The 19,558-nt window shown below is 42.9% G+C and overlaps 1 protein-coding gene across 3 annotated transcripts in view; it reads right to left on the bottom strand.

The window, feature by feature from the left end:
• Positions 1-266: 266 nt before the first annotated feature.
• Positions 267-19,558, bottom strand: part of anapc1 (anaphase promoting complex subunit 1) — a 67,749-nt gene continuing 48,457 nt past the window's right edge. For 2 of the 3 annotated variants that reach the window (XM_034100909.1, XM_034100910.1), the window contains exons 44-53: positions 19,397-19,483; positions 18,782-18,899; positions 15,920-15,997; positions 15,631-15,698; positions 10,654-10,792; positions 9,004-9,090; positions 7,268-7,363; positions 4,925-5,114; positions 1,552-1,683; positions 267-921 (exon numbers count right to left, since the gene is read on the bottom strand). In XM_034100909.1, the coding sequence (XP_033956800.1) occupies positions 794-921; positions 1,552-1,683; positions 4,925-5,114; positions 7,268-7,363; positions 9,004-9,090; positions 10,654-10,792; positions 15,631-15,698; positions 15,920-15,997; positions 18,782-18,899; positions 19,397-19,483 (1,123 nt within the window). In that variant the 3' untranslated portion in view covers positions 267-793. Of the gene's footprint in view, positions 922-1,551; positions 1,684-4,924; positions 5,115-7,267; positions 7,364-9,003; positions 9,091-10,653; positions 10,793-15,630; positions 15,699-15,919; positions 15,998-18,781; positions 18,900-19,396; positions 19,484-19,558 lie in introns of those variants that run through there. The other variant, XM_034100911.2, reaches the window with a different exon arrangement.

Below are 19,558 nucleotides of genomic sequence, written 5' to 3'. Positions count from 1 at the left end.
TTTATTACAGGAGATCAGGGGACTCCCTTAATGCAGGGAACCACCCGGAAAACCCACAGTGAATTTTGATCGTAACCACAACGACATCTGTGTAAAACACTAAAGACATGATGGACCACGCTTTAAGAAGCCTGAGCAGTTTCAGCTAAAGAAGTGTAATTCATCTAAGCGGACATACTATGAGTAAAAATAAAAAGGAAGTCGTCCGGATCAGCACCAGAACTGGCTGACTGGGAAATGTAGACACATAATTACTCACAGTAACATCAAGTGTGCAGGTACTTTTTTATTTGATAGCCCCTGTCTTCTCGTTGACAGAACACAGTGGCCTGAGCTCACAGGCGACATCAATACAACTACCGGCGAATCCTCCCATCGTGTACTGACCGGTCCTTTATGTCCTTGTTTGGCGGTGGAGAAAATGTGTTTTCTGTTGGAACATTGAGGAAGAGGCACCTATCTAAAAAAAGCCACGGTACTGGATTTGTTGTACCAAAGAAATGGCACATGTGCTGCATCATTACTGCAGCCTAATGTCTTCATGCTGTAAAAAACAAACTAAATGGCAACATTATTTTACAAAACTCTACTAATTAGTGCCTGAGAAGGAAACAAAGTCTGTGTTTTCCAGTTCATCTCAGAGGCAGGACAGCCGTTACGTTGTTCCCCTTCCTGCCCACACTCGCAGGTGTTACAGAAATCAGATCCTACCTGTGCTCGCAGTGGGAACGTACGGTTACGAAGAGCACCTGTGAGAGGTAGCTAGCCAGGTGACTAGTACTGAGCATCGGGATCAAAATGCTTGCAGAGGGAATGCTCCGGAGCCAGAGCCCAGCAGGACGGGAACCAGGCGCAGTAGATCTCTGAGAGGGATCCTCAACTGGCTGCTACGAGACAACACATCTCCCAGAGAGCTGCAGCCTGCAGAGAGAGGAGAGAGCATCAGAAGAGTCCTGCGTGAGGATGTTGGGATGGGGATTGGCTTAAGGAGACACCAGACAGCTGCATGGGGTCATAAACATTTAGTTATTATTGATGTTGAAATTATTGTATGCTCTCTTTGCCAAGTGATATCCTCCAGCAGAAAAAAACATTACACGTTTAATTCAATCATGTAACTTGATAAAAGTAAGTTCATTAATTTGTCAAAGTACTTCTAATTTATAAATACTCTGTTAGTCTGAGATGGAGCTAGTGTGAACTATTTGTATATCAAGTATACTGTGGGGTAGTGAAGTTAAAACTTAGGGGAATCATTAGACCATTAATGCCAGAAGAAAGTTGACAAAGGTTTAGAACAAAGCACTTTTCCTAATCTTTGCTTTATTTCATATTTAACAGTTGATAATGACACAATCTGAGAAGTGTAAACAGCAAATGCTCGTTTGTTACTGTATAAAGTAACTTGTATAAGCGTATAAAGTAGGGCTGTCAAGTTAACGCGTTAAAAACTACTGACGACCCATCTTTTTACATTTGTTTCTACTTGAACTGTGTGTGATGTGTTCTTATGTCTGTTCAGCGACAGTGAGAGGAGCGAGTGTGTCTTACTCTCCAGCTGAGTGTTTGTGTTCCTGAGGCAGGGGATGGAGCGGTACACCAGGAAGCAGGCCAGCGCCATGGACTGTCCGTTCTGAGGGAGGGCCTCGCCCCTCATGTAGGACCTCAACACTGAGCTGTTCTCTAGGAAACACAAACAAGGCACACAATGTTTTATCAGGTGTACCTACAGGGGGGATTTAAATAAATGAATGTCTTTTTTAAACAGGATACAAATAAAAGACACATTTAAAAGCAGGTTTATGATTGGAAAAAAAAGGGTGTGAGATGTAAAAACATTTGATCAAACACGTTTGCTCACATCACTGTTGGCCAGTAAATACAATCTGCGCACAGGGGAAACTAGATTTATAATGCCTCATCTGAATTCATTTGGATTTTAAATAGAAATCAAAATAAAGACAGTAAATAATAAACACATTTTTAAACACAAACTGGAACACTTAGATCATTTAAAAACCATATCAACTAAAACTCCTCTGAACTGCATCCCTTAGGATAGTTCTCTGTCTGTAAAACACTACCAGTATTTTATCGAAAAAGAAGGACCTCTGAGAAAGACAAATGGAACCAAGTAGAAACAAAAAATCCTACAAAAACAGGATTGTATCAGAAAACCGATTTCATCATGTGTGACTTCCAGTCAAAAGCAACATTCCTGAAAGTTGATGTCAAGCAAGTTGCTAGTTTGTTTTCCCTTTGAAATGTCTGCCAAAGTCTTCATGAGACATGAACGTAAAAGCATGTTCGAACTGTTACCATGACAGCAGTTTCCCACGCCTCTCAGTGTGCATTTATTATTGTAAGTGTGTGTGTGTGCATGTGTGTGCACACAAGGTATGGAATGTGTGTTTGTGGGAGTGATACACAGGCTGTCAGTCATTATCGTGCTACACCCTTTACAGGAAATCCAGCTGAAACACATAGTCAACGATTCGTTTTCTAGACTCCCAAAATGTGAATTCCTTTAGTTAATGTTAAGAAATGACTCCTCTCGCTCGTCTGATCAACATTTATATGAGATGTGAACTGTTTGAGGAATGCTTTCTCACTTTCAGCTCACGCAGGTTTCCTGTAGAGGGACTTTAACTCCCTGACCTTTAAAGTCATGCTTTTCTGGTTATCACCCGTCCCCTTGTGTTATGTAGCTTTTTCTGCATGTAAACGGTCTGCAGAGTCACAAACCCTCAAAGTACACCCTGTAAGGCAAGGCAAGTTTATTTATATAGCACTTTTCAACACAAGGCAATTCAAAGTGCTTTACAAAAAATGAAAGACATTAAGCATTAAAAAAGAAAAGCTAATAAAATAAACATTAAAAGGAAAATACATGGATAAAAGTTACAGTGCAGTTTAAGATATGAATAGTTCAATTAAAAGCAGCGACAAAAAGAAAAGTCTTCAGCCTGGATTTAAAAGTAGTAAGAGTTGCAGCGGACCTGCAGGTTTCTGGGAGTTTGTTCCAGATATTTGAAGCATAATAACTGAACGCTGCTTCTCCATGTTTAGTTCTGACTCTGGGGACAGAAAGCTGACCAGTCCCTGAAGACCTGAGAGATCTGGATGGTCCATAGTTTAGCAGGAGGTCAGTAATGTATTTTGGGCCTAAACCATTCAGTGCTTTATAAACCAGCAGCAATATTTTGAAATCTATTCTTTGACACACAGGAAGCCAGTGTAAAGACTTCAGAACTGGAGTGATGTGATCCACTTTCTTAGTGTTAGTGAGGACTCGAGCAGCGGCGTTCTGAATCAGCTGCAGCTTTCTAATAGATTTTTTAGTGAGACCTGTGAATACACCATTGCAGTAGTCGAGTCTACTGAAGATAAAAGCATGGACAAGTTTTTCCAAATCCTGCTGTGACATTAGTCTTTTAATCCTAGATATGTTCTTTAGGTGATAGTAGGCTGATTTAGTAACTGTTTTAATGTGACTGTTGAAACTCAGGTCAGAGTCCATGACTACACCTAGATTTCTGGCTTTATCTGTTGTTTTGAACATTGCAGACTGAAGCTCAGCGCTAACTTTTATATGTTCTGATTTGGCTCCAAAAACCATTACCTCAGTTTTATCTTTGTTTAATTGGAGAAAGTTCTGACACATCCAGTCATTGATTTGTTCAATGCACTTACTCAGTGTTTGAATTGGAGCATAGTCTCCTGGTGAAATTGTTACGTAAATGTGTGTGTCATCTGCATAGCTATGGTAACTTATTTTGTTATTCTTCATTATCTGAGCCAGTGGTAGCATGTAGATGTTAAAGAGAAGAGGCCCCAAGATGGAGCCTTGAGGAACCCCACATGTCATATTTGTCAACTCAGATGTGTATTTACCGATAGAAACAAAGTTGTTTCTGTCCTTTTGGTAGGATTCAAACCAATTTAGAACTGTTTCCAAAAGTCCCACCCAGTTTTCTCTGTAGCGAGTAAAACTGTCTATGCTGCCCCAGAACGCCTCGTTGGAGATTTCTCTTTTTCCATTGTTTACTTCTTGGGTATAGTGACGTATTTCGGGTATAGTGACGTTACGTCCGTGGAGCCGTGACGTTTCGACCAACCCGCGGACTTCCTCACACACACACACGGCGGGACGTTGCGAGGCTCGCTGCTGCGAGGAGCGGGACACTGTGAGCTGGCTCACTGGTGTGGGGTCGGCGAGACAGCGAGGAACTCAGCCTGGGCACACACACAAACTCCCAGCCAGGCTGCGGGTGTGTGTGTGTGTTTCGTTTTGCTGTGTCTCGCAGACGGCCACTGGGCTCACAGGGAGGGAGGGAGGGGCAGGAGCTCCAACAAGCCGTTTAGGACAGAGAGTGAATACACATACAGAGATGCTGTATGAGAAAAAAAAAATGTGAGTTTGGAAAATTGCACAATATAAATCTATTCTAGTAGACCTCAACAATGTAATTATGATCAGTAGAAATGGCCATGACATGGGACCTTTAAGAATAAGGAGTATATTACCCCTTTAAAAGCTTTAATGGGTTTTAAAGAGGCAATATTATGGTCATTTTCAGTACATATTTGGTATTTTGTGCCTCTTCTGTGACATTTTTTTATATGCCCACACACACACACACACACACACACACACACACACACACACACACACACACACACACACACACACACACACACACACACACACACACACACACACACACACACACACACACACACACACACACACACACACACACACACACACACACACACACACACACACACACACACACACACACACACACACACACACACACACACACACACACACACACACACACACACACACACACACACACACACACACACACACACACCCTCACACCTCACACCTCACACCTCACACCTCACACCTCACCTTTGAGCCAGCTGTCCAGTGCCACATCCACCATGTTCTTCATGACGGGCAGGAACTCGGAGGTGAGCAGCGCGTCGTGGCGGTTGTTGGGCCCCCGCTGTACCCGGCTGTCCCACAGCTCCACCACCAGACGCATCTGCCACAGGGGGAAGGTCTGGAGCAGATCCTTCCGACGCAGAGCCCCCACCGCCTGGGAGACCGCACAATGTTGTTGTTTTAATAAATCAGACACTGATGGTGCAAGGCTGTACTGTACCTCTTTATAGGAATGTTCCCTAACAATTAGTTTTTACGCTGATCAGGGGGTACTTGGTTGAATATTTTTTTCAAAGGGGGTACATTATTGAAAAAAGTTTGAGAATCACTGTGTTAAAGGTCCCATGTCATGGCCATTTCCACTGATCATAATTCCATTGTTGAGGTCTACTAGAATAGATTTATACTGTGCAATTTTCCAAACTCACATTGGTTTGTGTATTCACTCTCTCCACTAAACGGCCCGTTGCAGCTCTTCCCCCCCCCCCCCCCCGCGAGCCCAGTGTGCTCCGATTGGTCGGGACCAGTCGGGACGTTGTGAATCGCGCTGAGCGCCGTGGAGGGGTGATTTCCTTGTTTAGCGATACACAGCGGAACACAGCCAAACTCACCCTGAGCACACACAAAGTCACAGCCGAAGTAAAAACAATAAGTGTGGCTTGATATTGAGTAAGAAAAAGGTTGATAAACGCTGTGAGAATGGGTCTGCAGAGAGAATTTCGCCGCGATCCCAACTGTCCGTTATCAGCCTGCAGCCAGGGAGGAGAGATCAGCAGAGCTGCCTGCACTGAGTGTGTGAGGAAGTCCGTGGATTGGTCAATTTGGACCAATCAGCGGGGGCTTAACGTAACGGCTCCACGGATTGGTCCATTTCGTTCCGGGGACGACATGACATCATGATGTACCCGGAAGAATCAAATGGACAGTGACGTATCTCCAACGAGGCGTTTTGGGGAGGTATTTTCTGTTACACCCTACAGGGTGCACTTTGAGGGTTTTGACTCTGCAGACCGTTTACATGCATAAAAACCTTCATAACACACAAGGGGACGGGTAATAACCGGAAAAGCATGACATGGGACCTTTAAATGACTGCAGGCCCCGGATTCAGCCCCACCTCATGGACAGCTAGTCTTACCCACTGAGCCATGAGTCGAACGCAGAATAGATTTTTATCACAAGATATTTCACATGAGCGAGCCTAAAGGTTGACAACATCCTTAATTAGAGGAACTGAGGCCCTGAAAAGTGGAGATACCTGAGGTAGAAATCATATGTTTTCATATGTCTAGTTTTTTAATTGGATGGGTTTATAAAAAGAAAACTTTACTGCAAAATAATTTTTTGGGTTGATGTTAAAGGTGGGGTAGGTAATTCACTTCAGAAACACTTTTTGTTATATTCCATGGAATGCTCTTAACATCCCGATAGCAATGAATACATTAAATGCTTTGACAATAAATACATAAAAAAATGTCATCTGTGGAAGCCGTGGCGCTGTAAAAAGCACGACCAATCATCTGAGCCGGCCCGGCTAAAATAACTGGATGGCCTACCTGCTTGTCAGCCTTCCATCTGTGCACAAACTTATCTCGTGCCCTCATTGGTCATGTGCGCGTTCGTGTGTGTTCGAGGAGGGGCTCTGTAAGGAAGTCTGAAGGAAAGGGCCGATTTCTTTCGGCGCACTCGAGCTGGTTTCTCCATTCTTACCTTTAAGATCCTTCCCATGATTACAAATAGTAAAAATGTAGGCTTCTCTAAAGTAGACTGTATGACTCCTCACATGTATCTCAACCTGATCAGAATTGTTTTTCAGTTGTGTAGGTCTACAAAAAAATACATTTACAAATATTTCCTCAGAAGCATAACTCCAGCTTTAGTAACGTTACAGCTGCATTTTTCTCATGGTGAAAGTTTTGTATAAGTTCTGGTGTAGAGACAGGCAACAATGAAACACAATTGCAACCAGCAAACAGCTTTTCATGCTTGACAATTCACAAAATTCTACCTTCAACTTTAAATGTTATCTTTAATCCCTAAATTGCAAATGTTTTACATTTTGTTCTATCATTCTCTAAAGCATAGATGATTTTCAAATGATTTCAGTTAATTTCACTGTGGTTTGTAAATCAATTTTTGAAGACCGACAACCAAAAAACGTGAACTCCCCCTTTAACTACCAATTGTTCGTCAAGTTATTGTTGCTTGGTAAAGTTATGTACTAAACATGGCGAGATTGTTTAAAGTAAAGTTTAAATATTTGCGTGTGTGTGTGGGTGTGGGTGTGTGTGTGTGTGTGTGTTTTACCTGCTCAATAGCAATATAGGTGGGCAGCATCTCCGGACATTCCTGCGTCACACATTCGTACAGCATCGCCGAGAACAACACGAGAGTATCATCTCTCTGCAAACATGAAACACACAGGTTAGGTGACGGTTCAAAACGTATAAAAGTAAAAAAAAAAAACAGTTCCTAGAATCTCATATGCCAAACTCATTTATATTTGATTTGAGCCTATAGTTCATAGTTCATATTGTAGCTGGTTTGGTGTGTAAAAGTTTGAATGATGGTTTGTTGGAAACAGTTTGCACTTCTCCATTTGAGCACATATGCTGTTAATCAGATAACTAACCTCATAAGTTATTTGCGAAAAAGCAGCCAAAATATAACTTTTTCCTCATTTGTGAGCAAGAGTTCAAATTTCAGGAAATGTTTGACATTTAAGTTCAACAACTACTGACGTATCAGAAAGTGCATTTCATCTTAAGTTTTTTTTTTCTAAACAGGCTTCCTATATACAAATGAATGACTTCAAATGACCTTAAAGGTTTTCTGAATGAAACTGAAGGACTGAAAATTGCCATGTCATTAAATTCAATTACCGAATGTTAGGCGACAGAATGAGTCATTTTATTCCATTTCAATCTGAAACCAGTGAACTATGTGCAATCCAACTAATTAACCTTAAACCACCTCTTAACTCGGAAAATAAGAGTCAAGTGATTAATAAGCAAAGTGAGCATTTGTTCATGACAATCTATACAATCTATTTAAATTCTTTAGGTACTCAGTGAATCACATGTGCTATAAATAGTCATTTGTGTTTAAGGCTGAAACAACTGCCATCTTGCAGCAGAAAAACCTTTGGTGCCTGCTCTCAGTGTTCTACATTTAAGTTAATTTCATTTGAAGTTTCCAAGCCTTTTAAGGCAGTTGCATATCAGAGATTAATATTTTGTTTTGGGCCATTTAAGTCATGTTTAAATGTCTTTGTCTGGATATTTTCAAGATCTCCATCAACACCACAGACACAGGTGAAACTAGTTAGCTAATCCAGAGACAACTGTAATCTCTTACTTCATTACCTTTTACAAAACAATATGGAAACTCAAATAGCAGATGGCATGCAATCAAGGAGCAACAGTGGCCTCAGCTACAACTAAGGCGCTTTCACACCGGAGTACTTTTCCCGTTTAGTTCCGATAGTTCCTGGGAAAAGAGAACTTAGTTCATGAGAACTTTTACCCCCTTTTTAGGGCCTGCTAGAGAGGTGGTAAAAAGTTTACATTTCTGATTGGCTGGGCGAATTGCAAACCAAAAATATGTGTGAAGCCGCCATTGTATTTGCTGGCATTAGCATTAGCATTAGCCCCACGCACCAACGGAGAGAGAATAACTTATGGCAACACAAAAAAAAACATGGGAGCGGTGGAGATGAGGAGGTGTCGGCGTTCTGGTGATTTACTCGGAAGGCTTCAGTAGAAGCTGCTGGGACTCTTAGCAGCTTCTACTGAAGCCAGTCCCCAACTCCAGGGACTTCGGGCCGGGGACATCGGGTGGCAGTATACGCCGTGAAGTTGTTTGCGGCCTGCCAGTAAACCCAAAGCAGAAGAAGAAGTCAGCGGCTTCATTTGCGTAATCTTCCCTCAGGGTATTCCGGTGTGAACGCGATCGGCTCTTAGTTCCATGGGGGTACTAAGTGCTGGGAACTAAGTGCGGCAAAGTATTTGGTGTGAAAGCGGCTATTTGTGTGTACAACTCACTTGTTTTATTTCTTCAGATGTTTTACAGAAGAACTCTGCAAATGAGACCAAGGCCGGCTCTGAGGTGAACGTAGAGATGGCTTCAGGCTGCAGAAACACACATAAGAACATTTCACAATTATTTTAATGAGACAGCACAGAATAATGTATAGAGAAGCAAGGAAGGTTACAAAAGAGGAAGGTAAGGAAGAAAAGGGTGCCAGAAAAGTTGTTCACTGAAGAATGAATGCATATAAACAAAAAGAGAAAGGGGAGAAGGACACAGACAAAGACAGGAATAAAACAGTAATGTTTGTTGGTATCTCTGCGGACCTGCAGGTGTATTGACAGCTCACACTGAGGCCATCAGGAAACCAGTAATAGTCTGTCAAACACACAGCGGCCTGCGTTACTTGTAGTGACAACCTGCCAACACCGGACACATCCAGCCACTGGAGAGGGGGTCAGTTCAGTTCAACTCACGTCTATTTATAGCTGGTTATTAGTGCAGATTTAGGTTTTTAAATGTTATATGAAATGCAAAACTAAGGGCATTTCAGACCTGTAGTTTGTTTGACAGCAACGACATGTGAAAAACCAATTAACATTGTTAGTGATAAACTGTTCGATGTAATCTATTCTGAAAATGTGTCAGAACATTGTGACGGCCCCATACCCGTACACTACACACATTACTGATTAACTGACTTCCTAATTAACTTAGTTTCTTTAAAGGTCACCTATTTTTAGGCAATAGCATAGGTCTCAGATATATAAAAAACATGTCTATGAAGTGTTTTGCTCAAAATACCAAACAGATCACCCATTCTAGCCATGCCTTATATCGCTCTATTTCACTTCCTGTTTCAAAAGTGCTGATTTGGGGTATAAAGCTTTAAAAAAAAAAAAAAAAATTGATTAAAAAAAGGAGGGGTCTGAGCTCATGCGGGACCCGGCAGCTACTGTCTAAACTAAATACTGCCGTGATGAAACGATATCATGGGTTATCAAGGACTCTTTCTGAAACAGTATGGAGCTCAAAGGCTTTCTCTCTTGCCGGTTATACCACAAGGTGAGTTCCTTTTTATTTCCTGCTTCTTCACACACATGCTCTCCAGTCCAGGTTAGCTCTGAGTGTTAGCGATGTTAATGTAAACACCGACCATATTACGTCCAAAACAGTTTCTTTGGCATTGTTTCTGATAGCAACGTTTCTGATAGGGCCGTGGGTGTAAAACCAGCCTACATTTCCGATATTATGTCATATCGGCCGCAAATCTGGATCAGCTCCGTTGTAGCCCCGTTTTTAGAGATTTGTGTACGGAGGAAAAGAGAGAGGGTTTTATTTTCTGCCGCTGCGTGAGTTCCCTGACACACCGGGGACACATTATGTATAAAAGACATCAAAAAGTGCATTTTGCATGATAGGTCCCCTTTAAGTAAATGTACTTTAATTGGAAATGAATCATGTGTGGTCTCCTTCTTTTGTCCGTCCTTGAGCCACGGCGTCACAACATCTACAGCTGGACGTATTCAATATAAAGCCCCTACTAAGACACAATAATAGACACACAGAGGAAAATACAATATGTATCCCAGTTATATCCTCATAGCACTACAAAAACTAAATGGACTCTACTGATATTGGGCATGTGATATCCATGTGTGCACCTTGAACGCTCTGACTCCAGAGTTGCGGCGGTTGACGGTTGAAGCCAGCAGACTCTTCCAGCCCTGAGGGTCGTCCTTGTAGGGCAGCTGTCCAGCCCGCAGCTTCACGTACAACACGCCATCTCTGCACAGGATGGACCTGAGGGAGAGGTAAGTATTCAGAGACAGGTTGACCTTTACATCTGACGACTCATTGGTCAATACATGAGATCAGAGCTTCCCTCGGGATTCTGCTAATCAATCTGTGGCACAAAAAGACAAAGAAGGTTGTTACGGTCTCTGGCTGAAGTCGAATAGTCCATTTAGCTTAGGAACCTTCCTAAAGGAGTGAAATGACCCGGAAGTCCCTCAGTGGCAGCCATGATAAGTGCCGTTCGAATTCTCTAGAATGATGAGAATGAAAGGAAAGGAGGTTTCAAACTTCCTTTATAACCTCCTTTAGCTTAGGAACCACTGGACCTCCCTAACCGACAGCAGAAGCGAAAATGCTGCCCCACAATGCCTTGCAGCCGCAGCATTTGCCGTCACTCGAGTCTCGGCCGTTCACGGAAACAACCGATTATGACCGAGAAATGATATCATGAAAGTTACGGTGCTTATTAAGCATTTTAAAACATAGGTGGTAAGTTGCCAAAGTGCTTTGTTTTGAACGTTCATCAGTATTATAATCAAAGAGAGAAATATGAACGTTAGTTTTTACTGAAATGATCAAATAAAGTCAACATTTCAGTCTTTACTGAGCTGTGTGGGGTTTGTTCAACTTTTAAAAGATGTTTGAATGGTGATATACACAGTGATAGATGGTAAGGACTAACGTTTATAATAAATACATTTGTATTGATTTTAAGATCTTTAGTTCATACAATCATACGTATTGGGATCATTTGTATTAATGTGGACCGGAGGGAGAGGGTGACGAGCATAAGTTTCACTTTCCTTTTTTATTTCAATTCCAACTTTGGTCATGAAGAATATGTTTCTCTGTTGTCCACGTTCATAAAGCAAAGCAGCAGCTTCAGAGCCCGGTGCAGAGTCTCTAGATGAGTTCACAGTAGTCCCTCGTTCTTATTAAACATCCATGTTGTCGTCCGCTGTATAGAAAACTGTGGTTTCCATAGTTTCCCCACAGCAGCAGACGCACACAATGACGTCCGCTGGCGCATCATAAACACGTCTGATAGTGAAAGTGCATTCGGATTCTCTAAAGTACCGCAGTCTCTTCTCCTAAATCCTTTTGAATTCTCCTATCCACTATCCCTTAACCCCGTGACGTTTCACTCAGAGGTCAAGGAATAGACGATAGGGTTAGAACTTAGGAGCTGATTTTTAAACTATCCGACTGCAGCCTCTGCCTTCTATCTGCTCAGTAATCTGTCTGTGAGTGTTTTCAGCTGTGTGTGTGTGAGATGTGCGGTAGCCCTGACGTCATTGGCTGCCCATCCTCTGGTCCGTCCCTGAAGATTGCGATTGGAGCACGCCGGGCCCGACGCACTCCAATCGCAGCGCACAGCCGGCTGGAGATGACTACAAAGCCTGGGGGCAATTATCACTCTGAAGGCTCTGTGATGTGGGACAGACGCCTCGAGCCTCTTGATATTCTTGTGATGGTTTAGTGACTTCTGTGTGAAAGCTATATTGTTTAACAGCGTGTTAACTTAGAGCTTCTGTGTTTAGGTAGATATTGCAGTGTAATTGTGTAAATAGGATCCAGGGTAGCTTAGCGGTTAGCACCTGTCGATTAGTAGCAGCTGTGTTTTCTACAGCCTTTTCAGTTACGGGTACCACGTTAAAAGTGAGGTTTTTGTTTCCCTTTTGTGTACTATGCAATACTGTGAATAATCTGTAAGACTCCCTTTTGGAGTTCTCTTTCTGTTGGTTGTTGTCAACCGGTATGTTGGCCCTTTGTTTGTGCCAGGCTGTATGCCTTTATCATTTTGTTACCACTATTATATATATATATATATATATAAATAAATACCTATAATTATACCAATTCTACACTGGTGTATGTTGTTTCTCTCTACCCCTAGAGAGGGGCGTAACATACATGGGGGCTCGTCCGGGATATTTAACATAATTCCTGGGGTTATAGGTGTTTTTTTATAGCTGGAAACAATTTGGTAAGGTTTGTAAGCAGTTCATCTGAGTATGGCACTTTTCGATTTGAGTCTTTCTTAGTCTGTCAGTCTATGAGCAGCTGGACCGGTGTCGTAAGAACGATTTGAATGAGATATTGCAGCATTTCAGTCTTGCGGTGAGTAAGCAATTATTAAAAAAAAAGAGTTGAAGGCTTTGGTAGTGGATGAGTTGGTGAAAAGGGGGTTACTTATACTGGCTGCACCAGCTGAGCTCACTGTGTCCAATGTTGTGAAGCTGACAATTGAGCGGCCCGACCAAGCAAAGAGGCAGAGGCAGAATGTCCAAAAATATAACCCGGCGTGGGCATTTATTAAAAACATGGGCACAAAGTTCACCGCCTCAATCTGCGGTTCTCCTTTCAGCCATCCTGCAGCCACAAGGATCTCACACACACACACCCAGCCCTGTCAACAGACAGGGCAACAGAGCCTAAATACCCACACTCCAATCATCACAACAAGACACAGGTGAGGGGGGAGGAGACACCACAGGACACCAGGTGCACACAATCATCAGCCACAGACAACCTATACTGTGCAATCACGCCAACAAAGTGCCATATCACCCGGCCTGAAGCCGTCAGTCCATAGTGACGAAGCCACCTTCGCCACATTTCCTTCCCCCTCTCCCCCGGAAGCACAGTGTCTCTACAGTCTCGTGGGTCCGGGTCCGCCTCCTCGACCCGCAAACGCTGCTCCTCCTGCTGGTCTCTCGTCTCCTGCTGCCCAAACAGCCGTGGCCCCCTGGTCCGTTCCAGGCACAGCCACTCACAGCCGCGGTTCCTCTCCTTGGTCCCTCCTCTTCCCTCACGCAATTTTCACCTCCTCACTTGGTCAAATCCCACTTCTCACACCAATTGTGAAGCTGACAATTGAGCGGCCCGACCAAGCAAGGAGGCAGAGGCAGAACGTCCAAAAATATAACCCGGCGTGGGCATTTATTAAAAACATGGGCACAAAGTTCACCGCCTCAATCTGCGGTTCTCCTTTCAGCCATCCTGCAGCCACAAGGATCTCACACACACACACCCAGCCCTGTCAACAGACAGGGCAACAGAGCCTAAATACCCACACTCCAATCATCACAACAAGACACAGGTGAGGGGGGAGGAGACACCACAGGACACCAGGTGCACACAATCATCAGCCACAGACAACCTATACTGTGCAATCACGCCAACAAAGTGCCATATCACCCGGCCTGAAGCCGTCAGTCCATAGTGACGAAGCCACCTTCGCCACATTTCCTTCCCCCTCTCCCCCGGAAGCACAGTGTCTCTACAGTCTCGTGGGTCCGGGTCCGCCTCCTCGACCCGCAAACGCTGCTCCTCCTGCTGGTCTCTCGTCTCCTGCTGCCCAAACAGCCGTGGCCCCCTGGTCCGTTCCAGGCACAGCCACTCACAGCCGCGGTTCCTCTCCTTGGTCCCTCCTCTTCCCTCACGCAATTTTCACCTCCTCACTTGGTCAAATCCCACTTCTCACACCAATTGTGAAGCTGACAATTGAGCGGCCCGACCAAGCAAGGAGGCAGAGGCAGAACGTCCAAAAATATAACCCGGCGTGGGCATTTATTAAAAACATGGGCACAAAGTTCACCGCCTCAATCTGCGGTTCTCCTTTCACCCATCCTGCAGCCACAAGGATCTCACACACACACCCCTCTCAACAGACAGGGCAACATAGCCTAAATACCCACACTCCAATCATCACAACAAGACACAGGTGAGGGGGGAGGAGACACCACAGGACACCAGGTGCACACAATCATCAGCCACAGACAACCTATACTGTGCAATCACGCCAACAAACTGCCATATCACCCGGCCTGAAGCCGTCAGTCCATAGTGACGAAGCCACCTTCGCCACAAATGTCCTATCGGAAGAGATGTTAAGTCAGAGGGATGAGGCAGAGTTTTCATTTGCTAAAGGAAGGGGTGGTGACAGTGAGGGCGGTGGGCAGTTTAAAGCACCGTTCACTCCGCCTCGCTGCAATCCACCGTCTCCTGGCAGTTCGGACTCTGAGGAAGGGAGTGATCGAGAGGTCTGTCTCGCACGTCTCCGGTTAGAGGGGAGGGGGGGGGGGTGTTACGGTCTCCGCCTTCTATCTGCTCAGTAATCTGTCTGTGAGTGTTTTCAGCTGTGTGTGTGAGATGTGCGGTAGCCCTGACGTCATTGGCTGCCCATCCTCTGGTCCACGCCTGAAGATTGTAATTGGAGCACGCCGGGCCCGACGCACTCCAATCGCAGCGCACAGCCGGCTGGAGATGACTACAAAGCCTGGGGGCAATTATCACTCTGAAGGCTCTGTGATGTGGGACAGACGCCTCGAGCCTCTTGATATTCTTGTGATGGTTTAGTGACTTCTGTGTGAAAGCTATATTGTTTAACAGCGTGTTAACTTAGAGCTTCTGTGTTTAGGTAGATATTGCAGTGTAATTGTGTAAATAGGATCCAGGGTAGCTTAGCGGTTAGCACCTGTCGATTAGTAGCAGCTGTGTTTTCTACAGCCTTTTCAGTTACGGGTACCACGTTAAAAGTGAGGTTTTTGTTTCCCTTTTGTGTACTATGCAATACTGTGAATAATCTGTAAGACTCCCTTTTGGAGTTCTCTTTCTGTTGGTTGTTGTCAACCGGTATGTTGGCCCTTTGTTTGTGCCAGGCTGTATGCCTTTATCATTTTGTTACCACTATTATATATAAATAAATACCTATAATTATACCAATTCTACACTGGTGTATGTTGTTTCTCTCTACCCCTAGACATTTTCACACACTGTCTATTTAGTGGTTTTTATTTGACTGATTAGATGCAAGCACTGTTGAATCCCTCTATACTTACTTTAGATGCTGTGTTTCCTTGCTGAGGTCTACGGACAGTTCCCAGTATCTCGGCCCCTTTACCTTTACCTGCAATAAAGAAATGAACACACACATCAGAAAATAAAATAATTAATAAATGGGGGTATGCCTTGTTTAAACCATTTGAGTGATTAAGTGATTGATGCCGTTTATATTCTTTTCGCGTTTATCAATATCCTTCATTCATATCACGTAGCTAGTCCTCAGTAGAGAGGGAGCTACACTGAACAGTGTCGTTTCTACTAGACTCTGTTGTTCTCAGGATTTACCTTTTTGAGGAGGTGCAGCTCAGGAAGCATGGTGGGAGCCATCAGTTCTACAGTCGTCTCGTCGTACCACTTTGTCTCCTAAAACAATAGAAAATGGCGTCATTGCATCAAAGCTGGACTGATACCCAGCGTGGCTTCATGTGGCATTGCCTTACTCTATATAGCCTTTATCAATGAAAGAGTACAAGAGACCATTTGGTTTAAGAAGCAGTAAAACTAAATAGCTGGATGCCAAAAACAGATTCGAGATAAACAGAACTTCATTGATGTAAAGATGTTTTCATTCAATTTAATTCAGATTGAGTCGAACTGTCTTTAATGTCCATTCTGGACTTGGTCCTGCTGTTACACAGTAGATAAAAACACACCTCCAAGGCTTAAGATGTATAATTTATTTGCATTTCGCTCACACAAGCAGTGACGTAAGCACTGATGATGTTCACAGTGTCACACTGAGCTTTCAGATATGAATTAAATTGAGGTGAGGCATGCTCTCAGAGGTGGTCCTGACTTCCTCAGTTTGAGTCTATCCTGGGATGTCTTGCATATTTATCTCCCCCTCATTTCCTGTCATCTCTGTATCTGTCACAAAAATGGCATAAACCTGGAGGTGCTGCTAATTCACTTTCCTCTAAAATATGTTTCCACATGATCGTGGATTTATATGGGCAAACTTACAGTCACAGGCCTCCAATAAAACTCCACCTACAATCCCATTGGTTTAGAAACAGTTAGACTATATTCGGTGTTTCCCATTTTCTCTAAAGGTCAGACATTTTACTTTAAGCACAGCCACGTGGATGATTGTTTACTCAAACATTAAAGAAGTATTGTGAAAAACATAAAAGATATTCAGTATGGCTTAAAATCAAAATACTTCACAACTACAAAACTTCAAGCAGCAGAACCTCACAGTGCTTCTGAAACAAAACCGATTTCTCAAATAGCCTCATCTAAAAAAAGCAGCATGAAAATGTGTAGAAATGACTGTTCCTGTAATTCAGGAGCTATTTACTGCATCTGTTGAGACACAGCTACGGTATTGCAGCAATTGCTGTTGAAAGTACATGTTTTAAAAGCCGATGCACTTCACAGACTGGAGGATAATAATAGCAGGGTAAAAATATCGAACAAATGGAGAAACATCTAGTTCTTATTTAACCGTCTCATTTTCTGGTCGAACATTATAACGGGTTGTTGTTTTTATGAAAGAGTCTCCAAATGTGGAAAGAGTGGTGACAGAGCGCACGTGATGTGAATGAATGGACACACTGTCACTTTGGAGACGCAAAACCGGAAGTCTGAACCACATTGGCTCCAACTGGCACAAAGAGGCACCGTGACTCCTTGTGTCACTGGAGGGCTTTTGGATTTGAAAAGATGCCGTTTTTCAGAGCAATCCCAAACAATTTTAAAGTCTTTTCCGGACCACTATCTTACTACAAACTACTGTGCATGTTTCTGAAAACACATTGCTTGTTAAGAGAGTTCGTTATAGAGCTTCCTCAAATGCATTTGTTATCTAAACGGCGGCAAGTGAAATATATTCAAGTTAGGATCGTTTTAGTGTTAACACCTAACTCTGTAGTCATGTATTTATTTATTTGTGTTGTATTATATATTTCTTATTTTATATTCCTCTTTATTTGTCACTAATGATGTGGAGATGTTTTCCCCATGTACAATTTGTGTGTATTCACGATCCCAAAGAAGACTGCTCAAAAGAAGCAATTGGGAATCACATTAACAATGATAAATGTTAGCTGGTCAGCTACTCAAACACATACATCTACTGCTTTACCCAACAAGTAAAGCATACATGTGGATGAGATGCCACAGTGTAGTTGTTATGCAGTGGTAGTTTACGTTTTCCGATAAAGAGTGAACTTAATTTAAGGTTACAGGTCAAGAGCTGGTCTTTGCTTGAACAAAATATACCAATTACACCTCCAGTTTGAGGAAGCTGTCCAGCTGACAGCGGTAATGCTAGCAAATAGAAAAACAGAAAAGTATTTCTGGCGTGAAGGCGGAGGTTTTTTTTTCTCTCACCTACATTACAGTTTGTGTTCGCATGTAAGCAGTATGTGTGGTTGCATGTCAAAAAGCTCGTCAAGAGGAAATGCAGATATTGACAACATGTGTGACAGAGATAGAGAGCGATAAAGAGAGAGGAAGGAAGTACATGCCATCATACAGAGAAAAATATGTTACTTGAGTGTTAGGTCATGTTTCACTACACATATTAAACAAGGGAACAAAGGTCAGTCAGGCATGTTAACTTGTAGATGTTGGATGTTGAAGGTACTGCCGAGGTGAAGCAATGCTAAAAAAGATTGCTCTATACTTAAGCACTGTAAGGACGAGAGGGAATGACCAGTTCTGAGAACATTACATACACATTTTCATTAAGAAACATGTTAAAAATAATCATGGTGTGATTTTTGAATAGGTTTTGTACCAAACAAGGATTTTTTATTAAGTCTGTAGATTAATATTTGTAGGCCAGGACTTCTCTGCAGTACCACAATACTTTTTCCAGATAACCCTTCTCACATATTTTGGAAATTGCACTAGTCCATATTGCAATTATGATAACATTTAAATTAACTGTGCAGCCCTATTTGTGTGTAGCTGTCGGCGTGACCTGATGAACGTAAAGTTCAAGGTCAGGTTACTTATTTGTATAGAACATTTAAAGACACAGAGGCAATTCAAAGTGCTTCACATAGGCATTTCAAACATAATAATTCAAAACAAAAACATAAAAAAAGACAATTCATAAAAGCGATTAAAATATTGTCTGTAGCTAAAAGTGCAATCATAAGGCACGGTTAAAGGATCTCAGGATAGGCTGCAACGTACCTTGTAGGTGACCTCTAAGAGGGCGTAGCAGGGCTTCAGAGAGTCCACGTCCACGGGCACCAGCAGCCGCGGCTCTGCAGCCAGAACAGCCAGGTGCCGCAGGGCCTGCAGGTGGTAGCTGCAGCCAGACACACAACATCAACACTCTGCTAATGACTACAGTAGTAGTTTAGTATCTTTCGATGAAAAAACAAAGAGACACAGTAACACATTCAGAGAATAACAGGCAGGTCATTATCTTTGCATGATGGAAGCTTCTCTATTACAAAAACAACTGAAAAACCTGCCGAGTTTATAAATAAATGTATCATATCTTTTAGTTTTTTTTAAAAGGTTTTAGGAATATCCTTTTGGGGAAAAACTTGATCGACTGACAGCAAGTATTTTGTTAATATCTTAAATGTCTTTCACCCATCAATCATAAACAAAATGTTCCTTTATGAAGCAACTACATACACAATTTGACCGAGGTCTTTTTATTACAGTGTGTGTGTGTGTGTGTGTGTGTGTGTGTGTGTGTGTGTGTGTGTGTGTGTGTGTGTGTGTGTGTGTGTGTGTGTGTGTGTGTGTGTGTGTGTGTGTGTGTGTGTGTGTGTGTGTGTGTGTGTTTCTCACCGGTTGTCGGTGCTGTGAGCAGGGAAGTGTGGGTACAGAGCGCACAGCAGAGCGGCGATGGCTGAATTGGAGGTGCTCAGGGTGTACCTAACAGACAGAATCAAACACATAATCGCATATATTACAAAATTACAGTGTTCATTATACAAATAAATGCAGGAC

Source organism: Pseudochaenichthys georgianus, chromosome 15 (assembly GCF_902827115.2).
Source record: "Pseudochaenichthys georgianus chromosome 15, fPseGeo1.2, whole genome shotgun sequence".
NCBI lineage: Eukaryota > Metazoa > Chordata > Actinopteri > Perciformes > Channichthyidae > Pseudochaenichthys > Pseudochaenichthys georgianus.
Note: the sequence above shows the minus strand (reverse complement) of the source record. Positions and strands in the feature narration are given on the sequence as shown.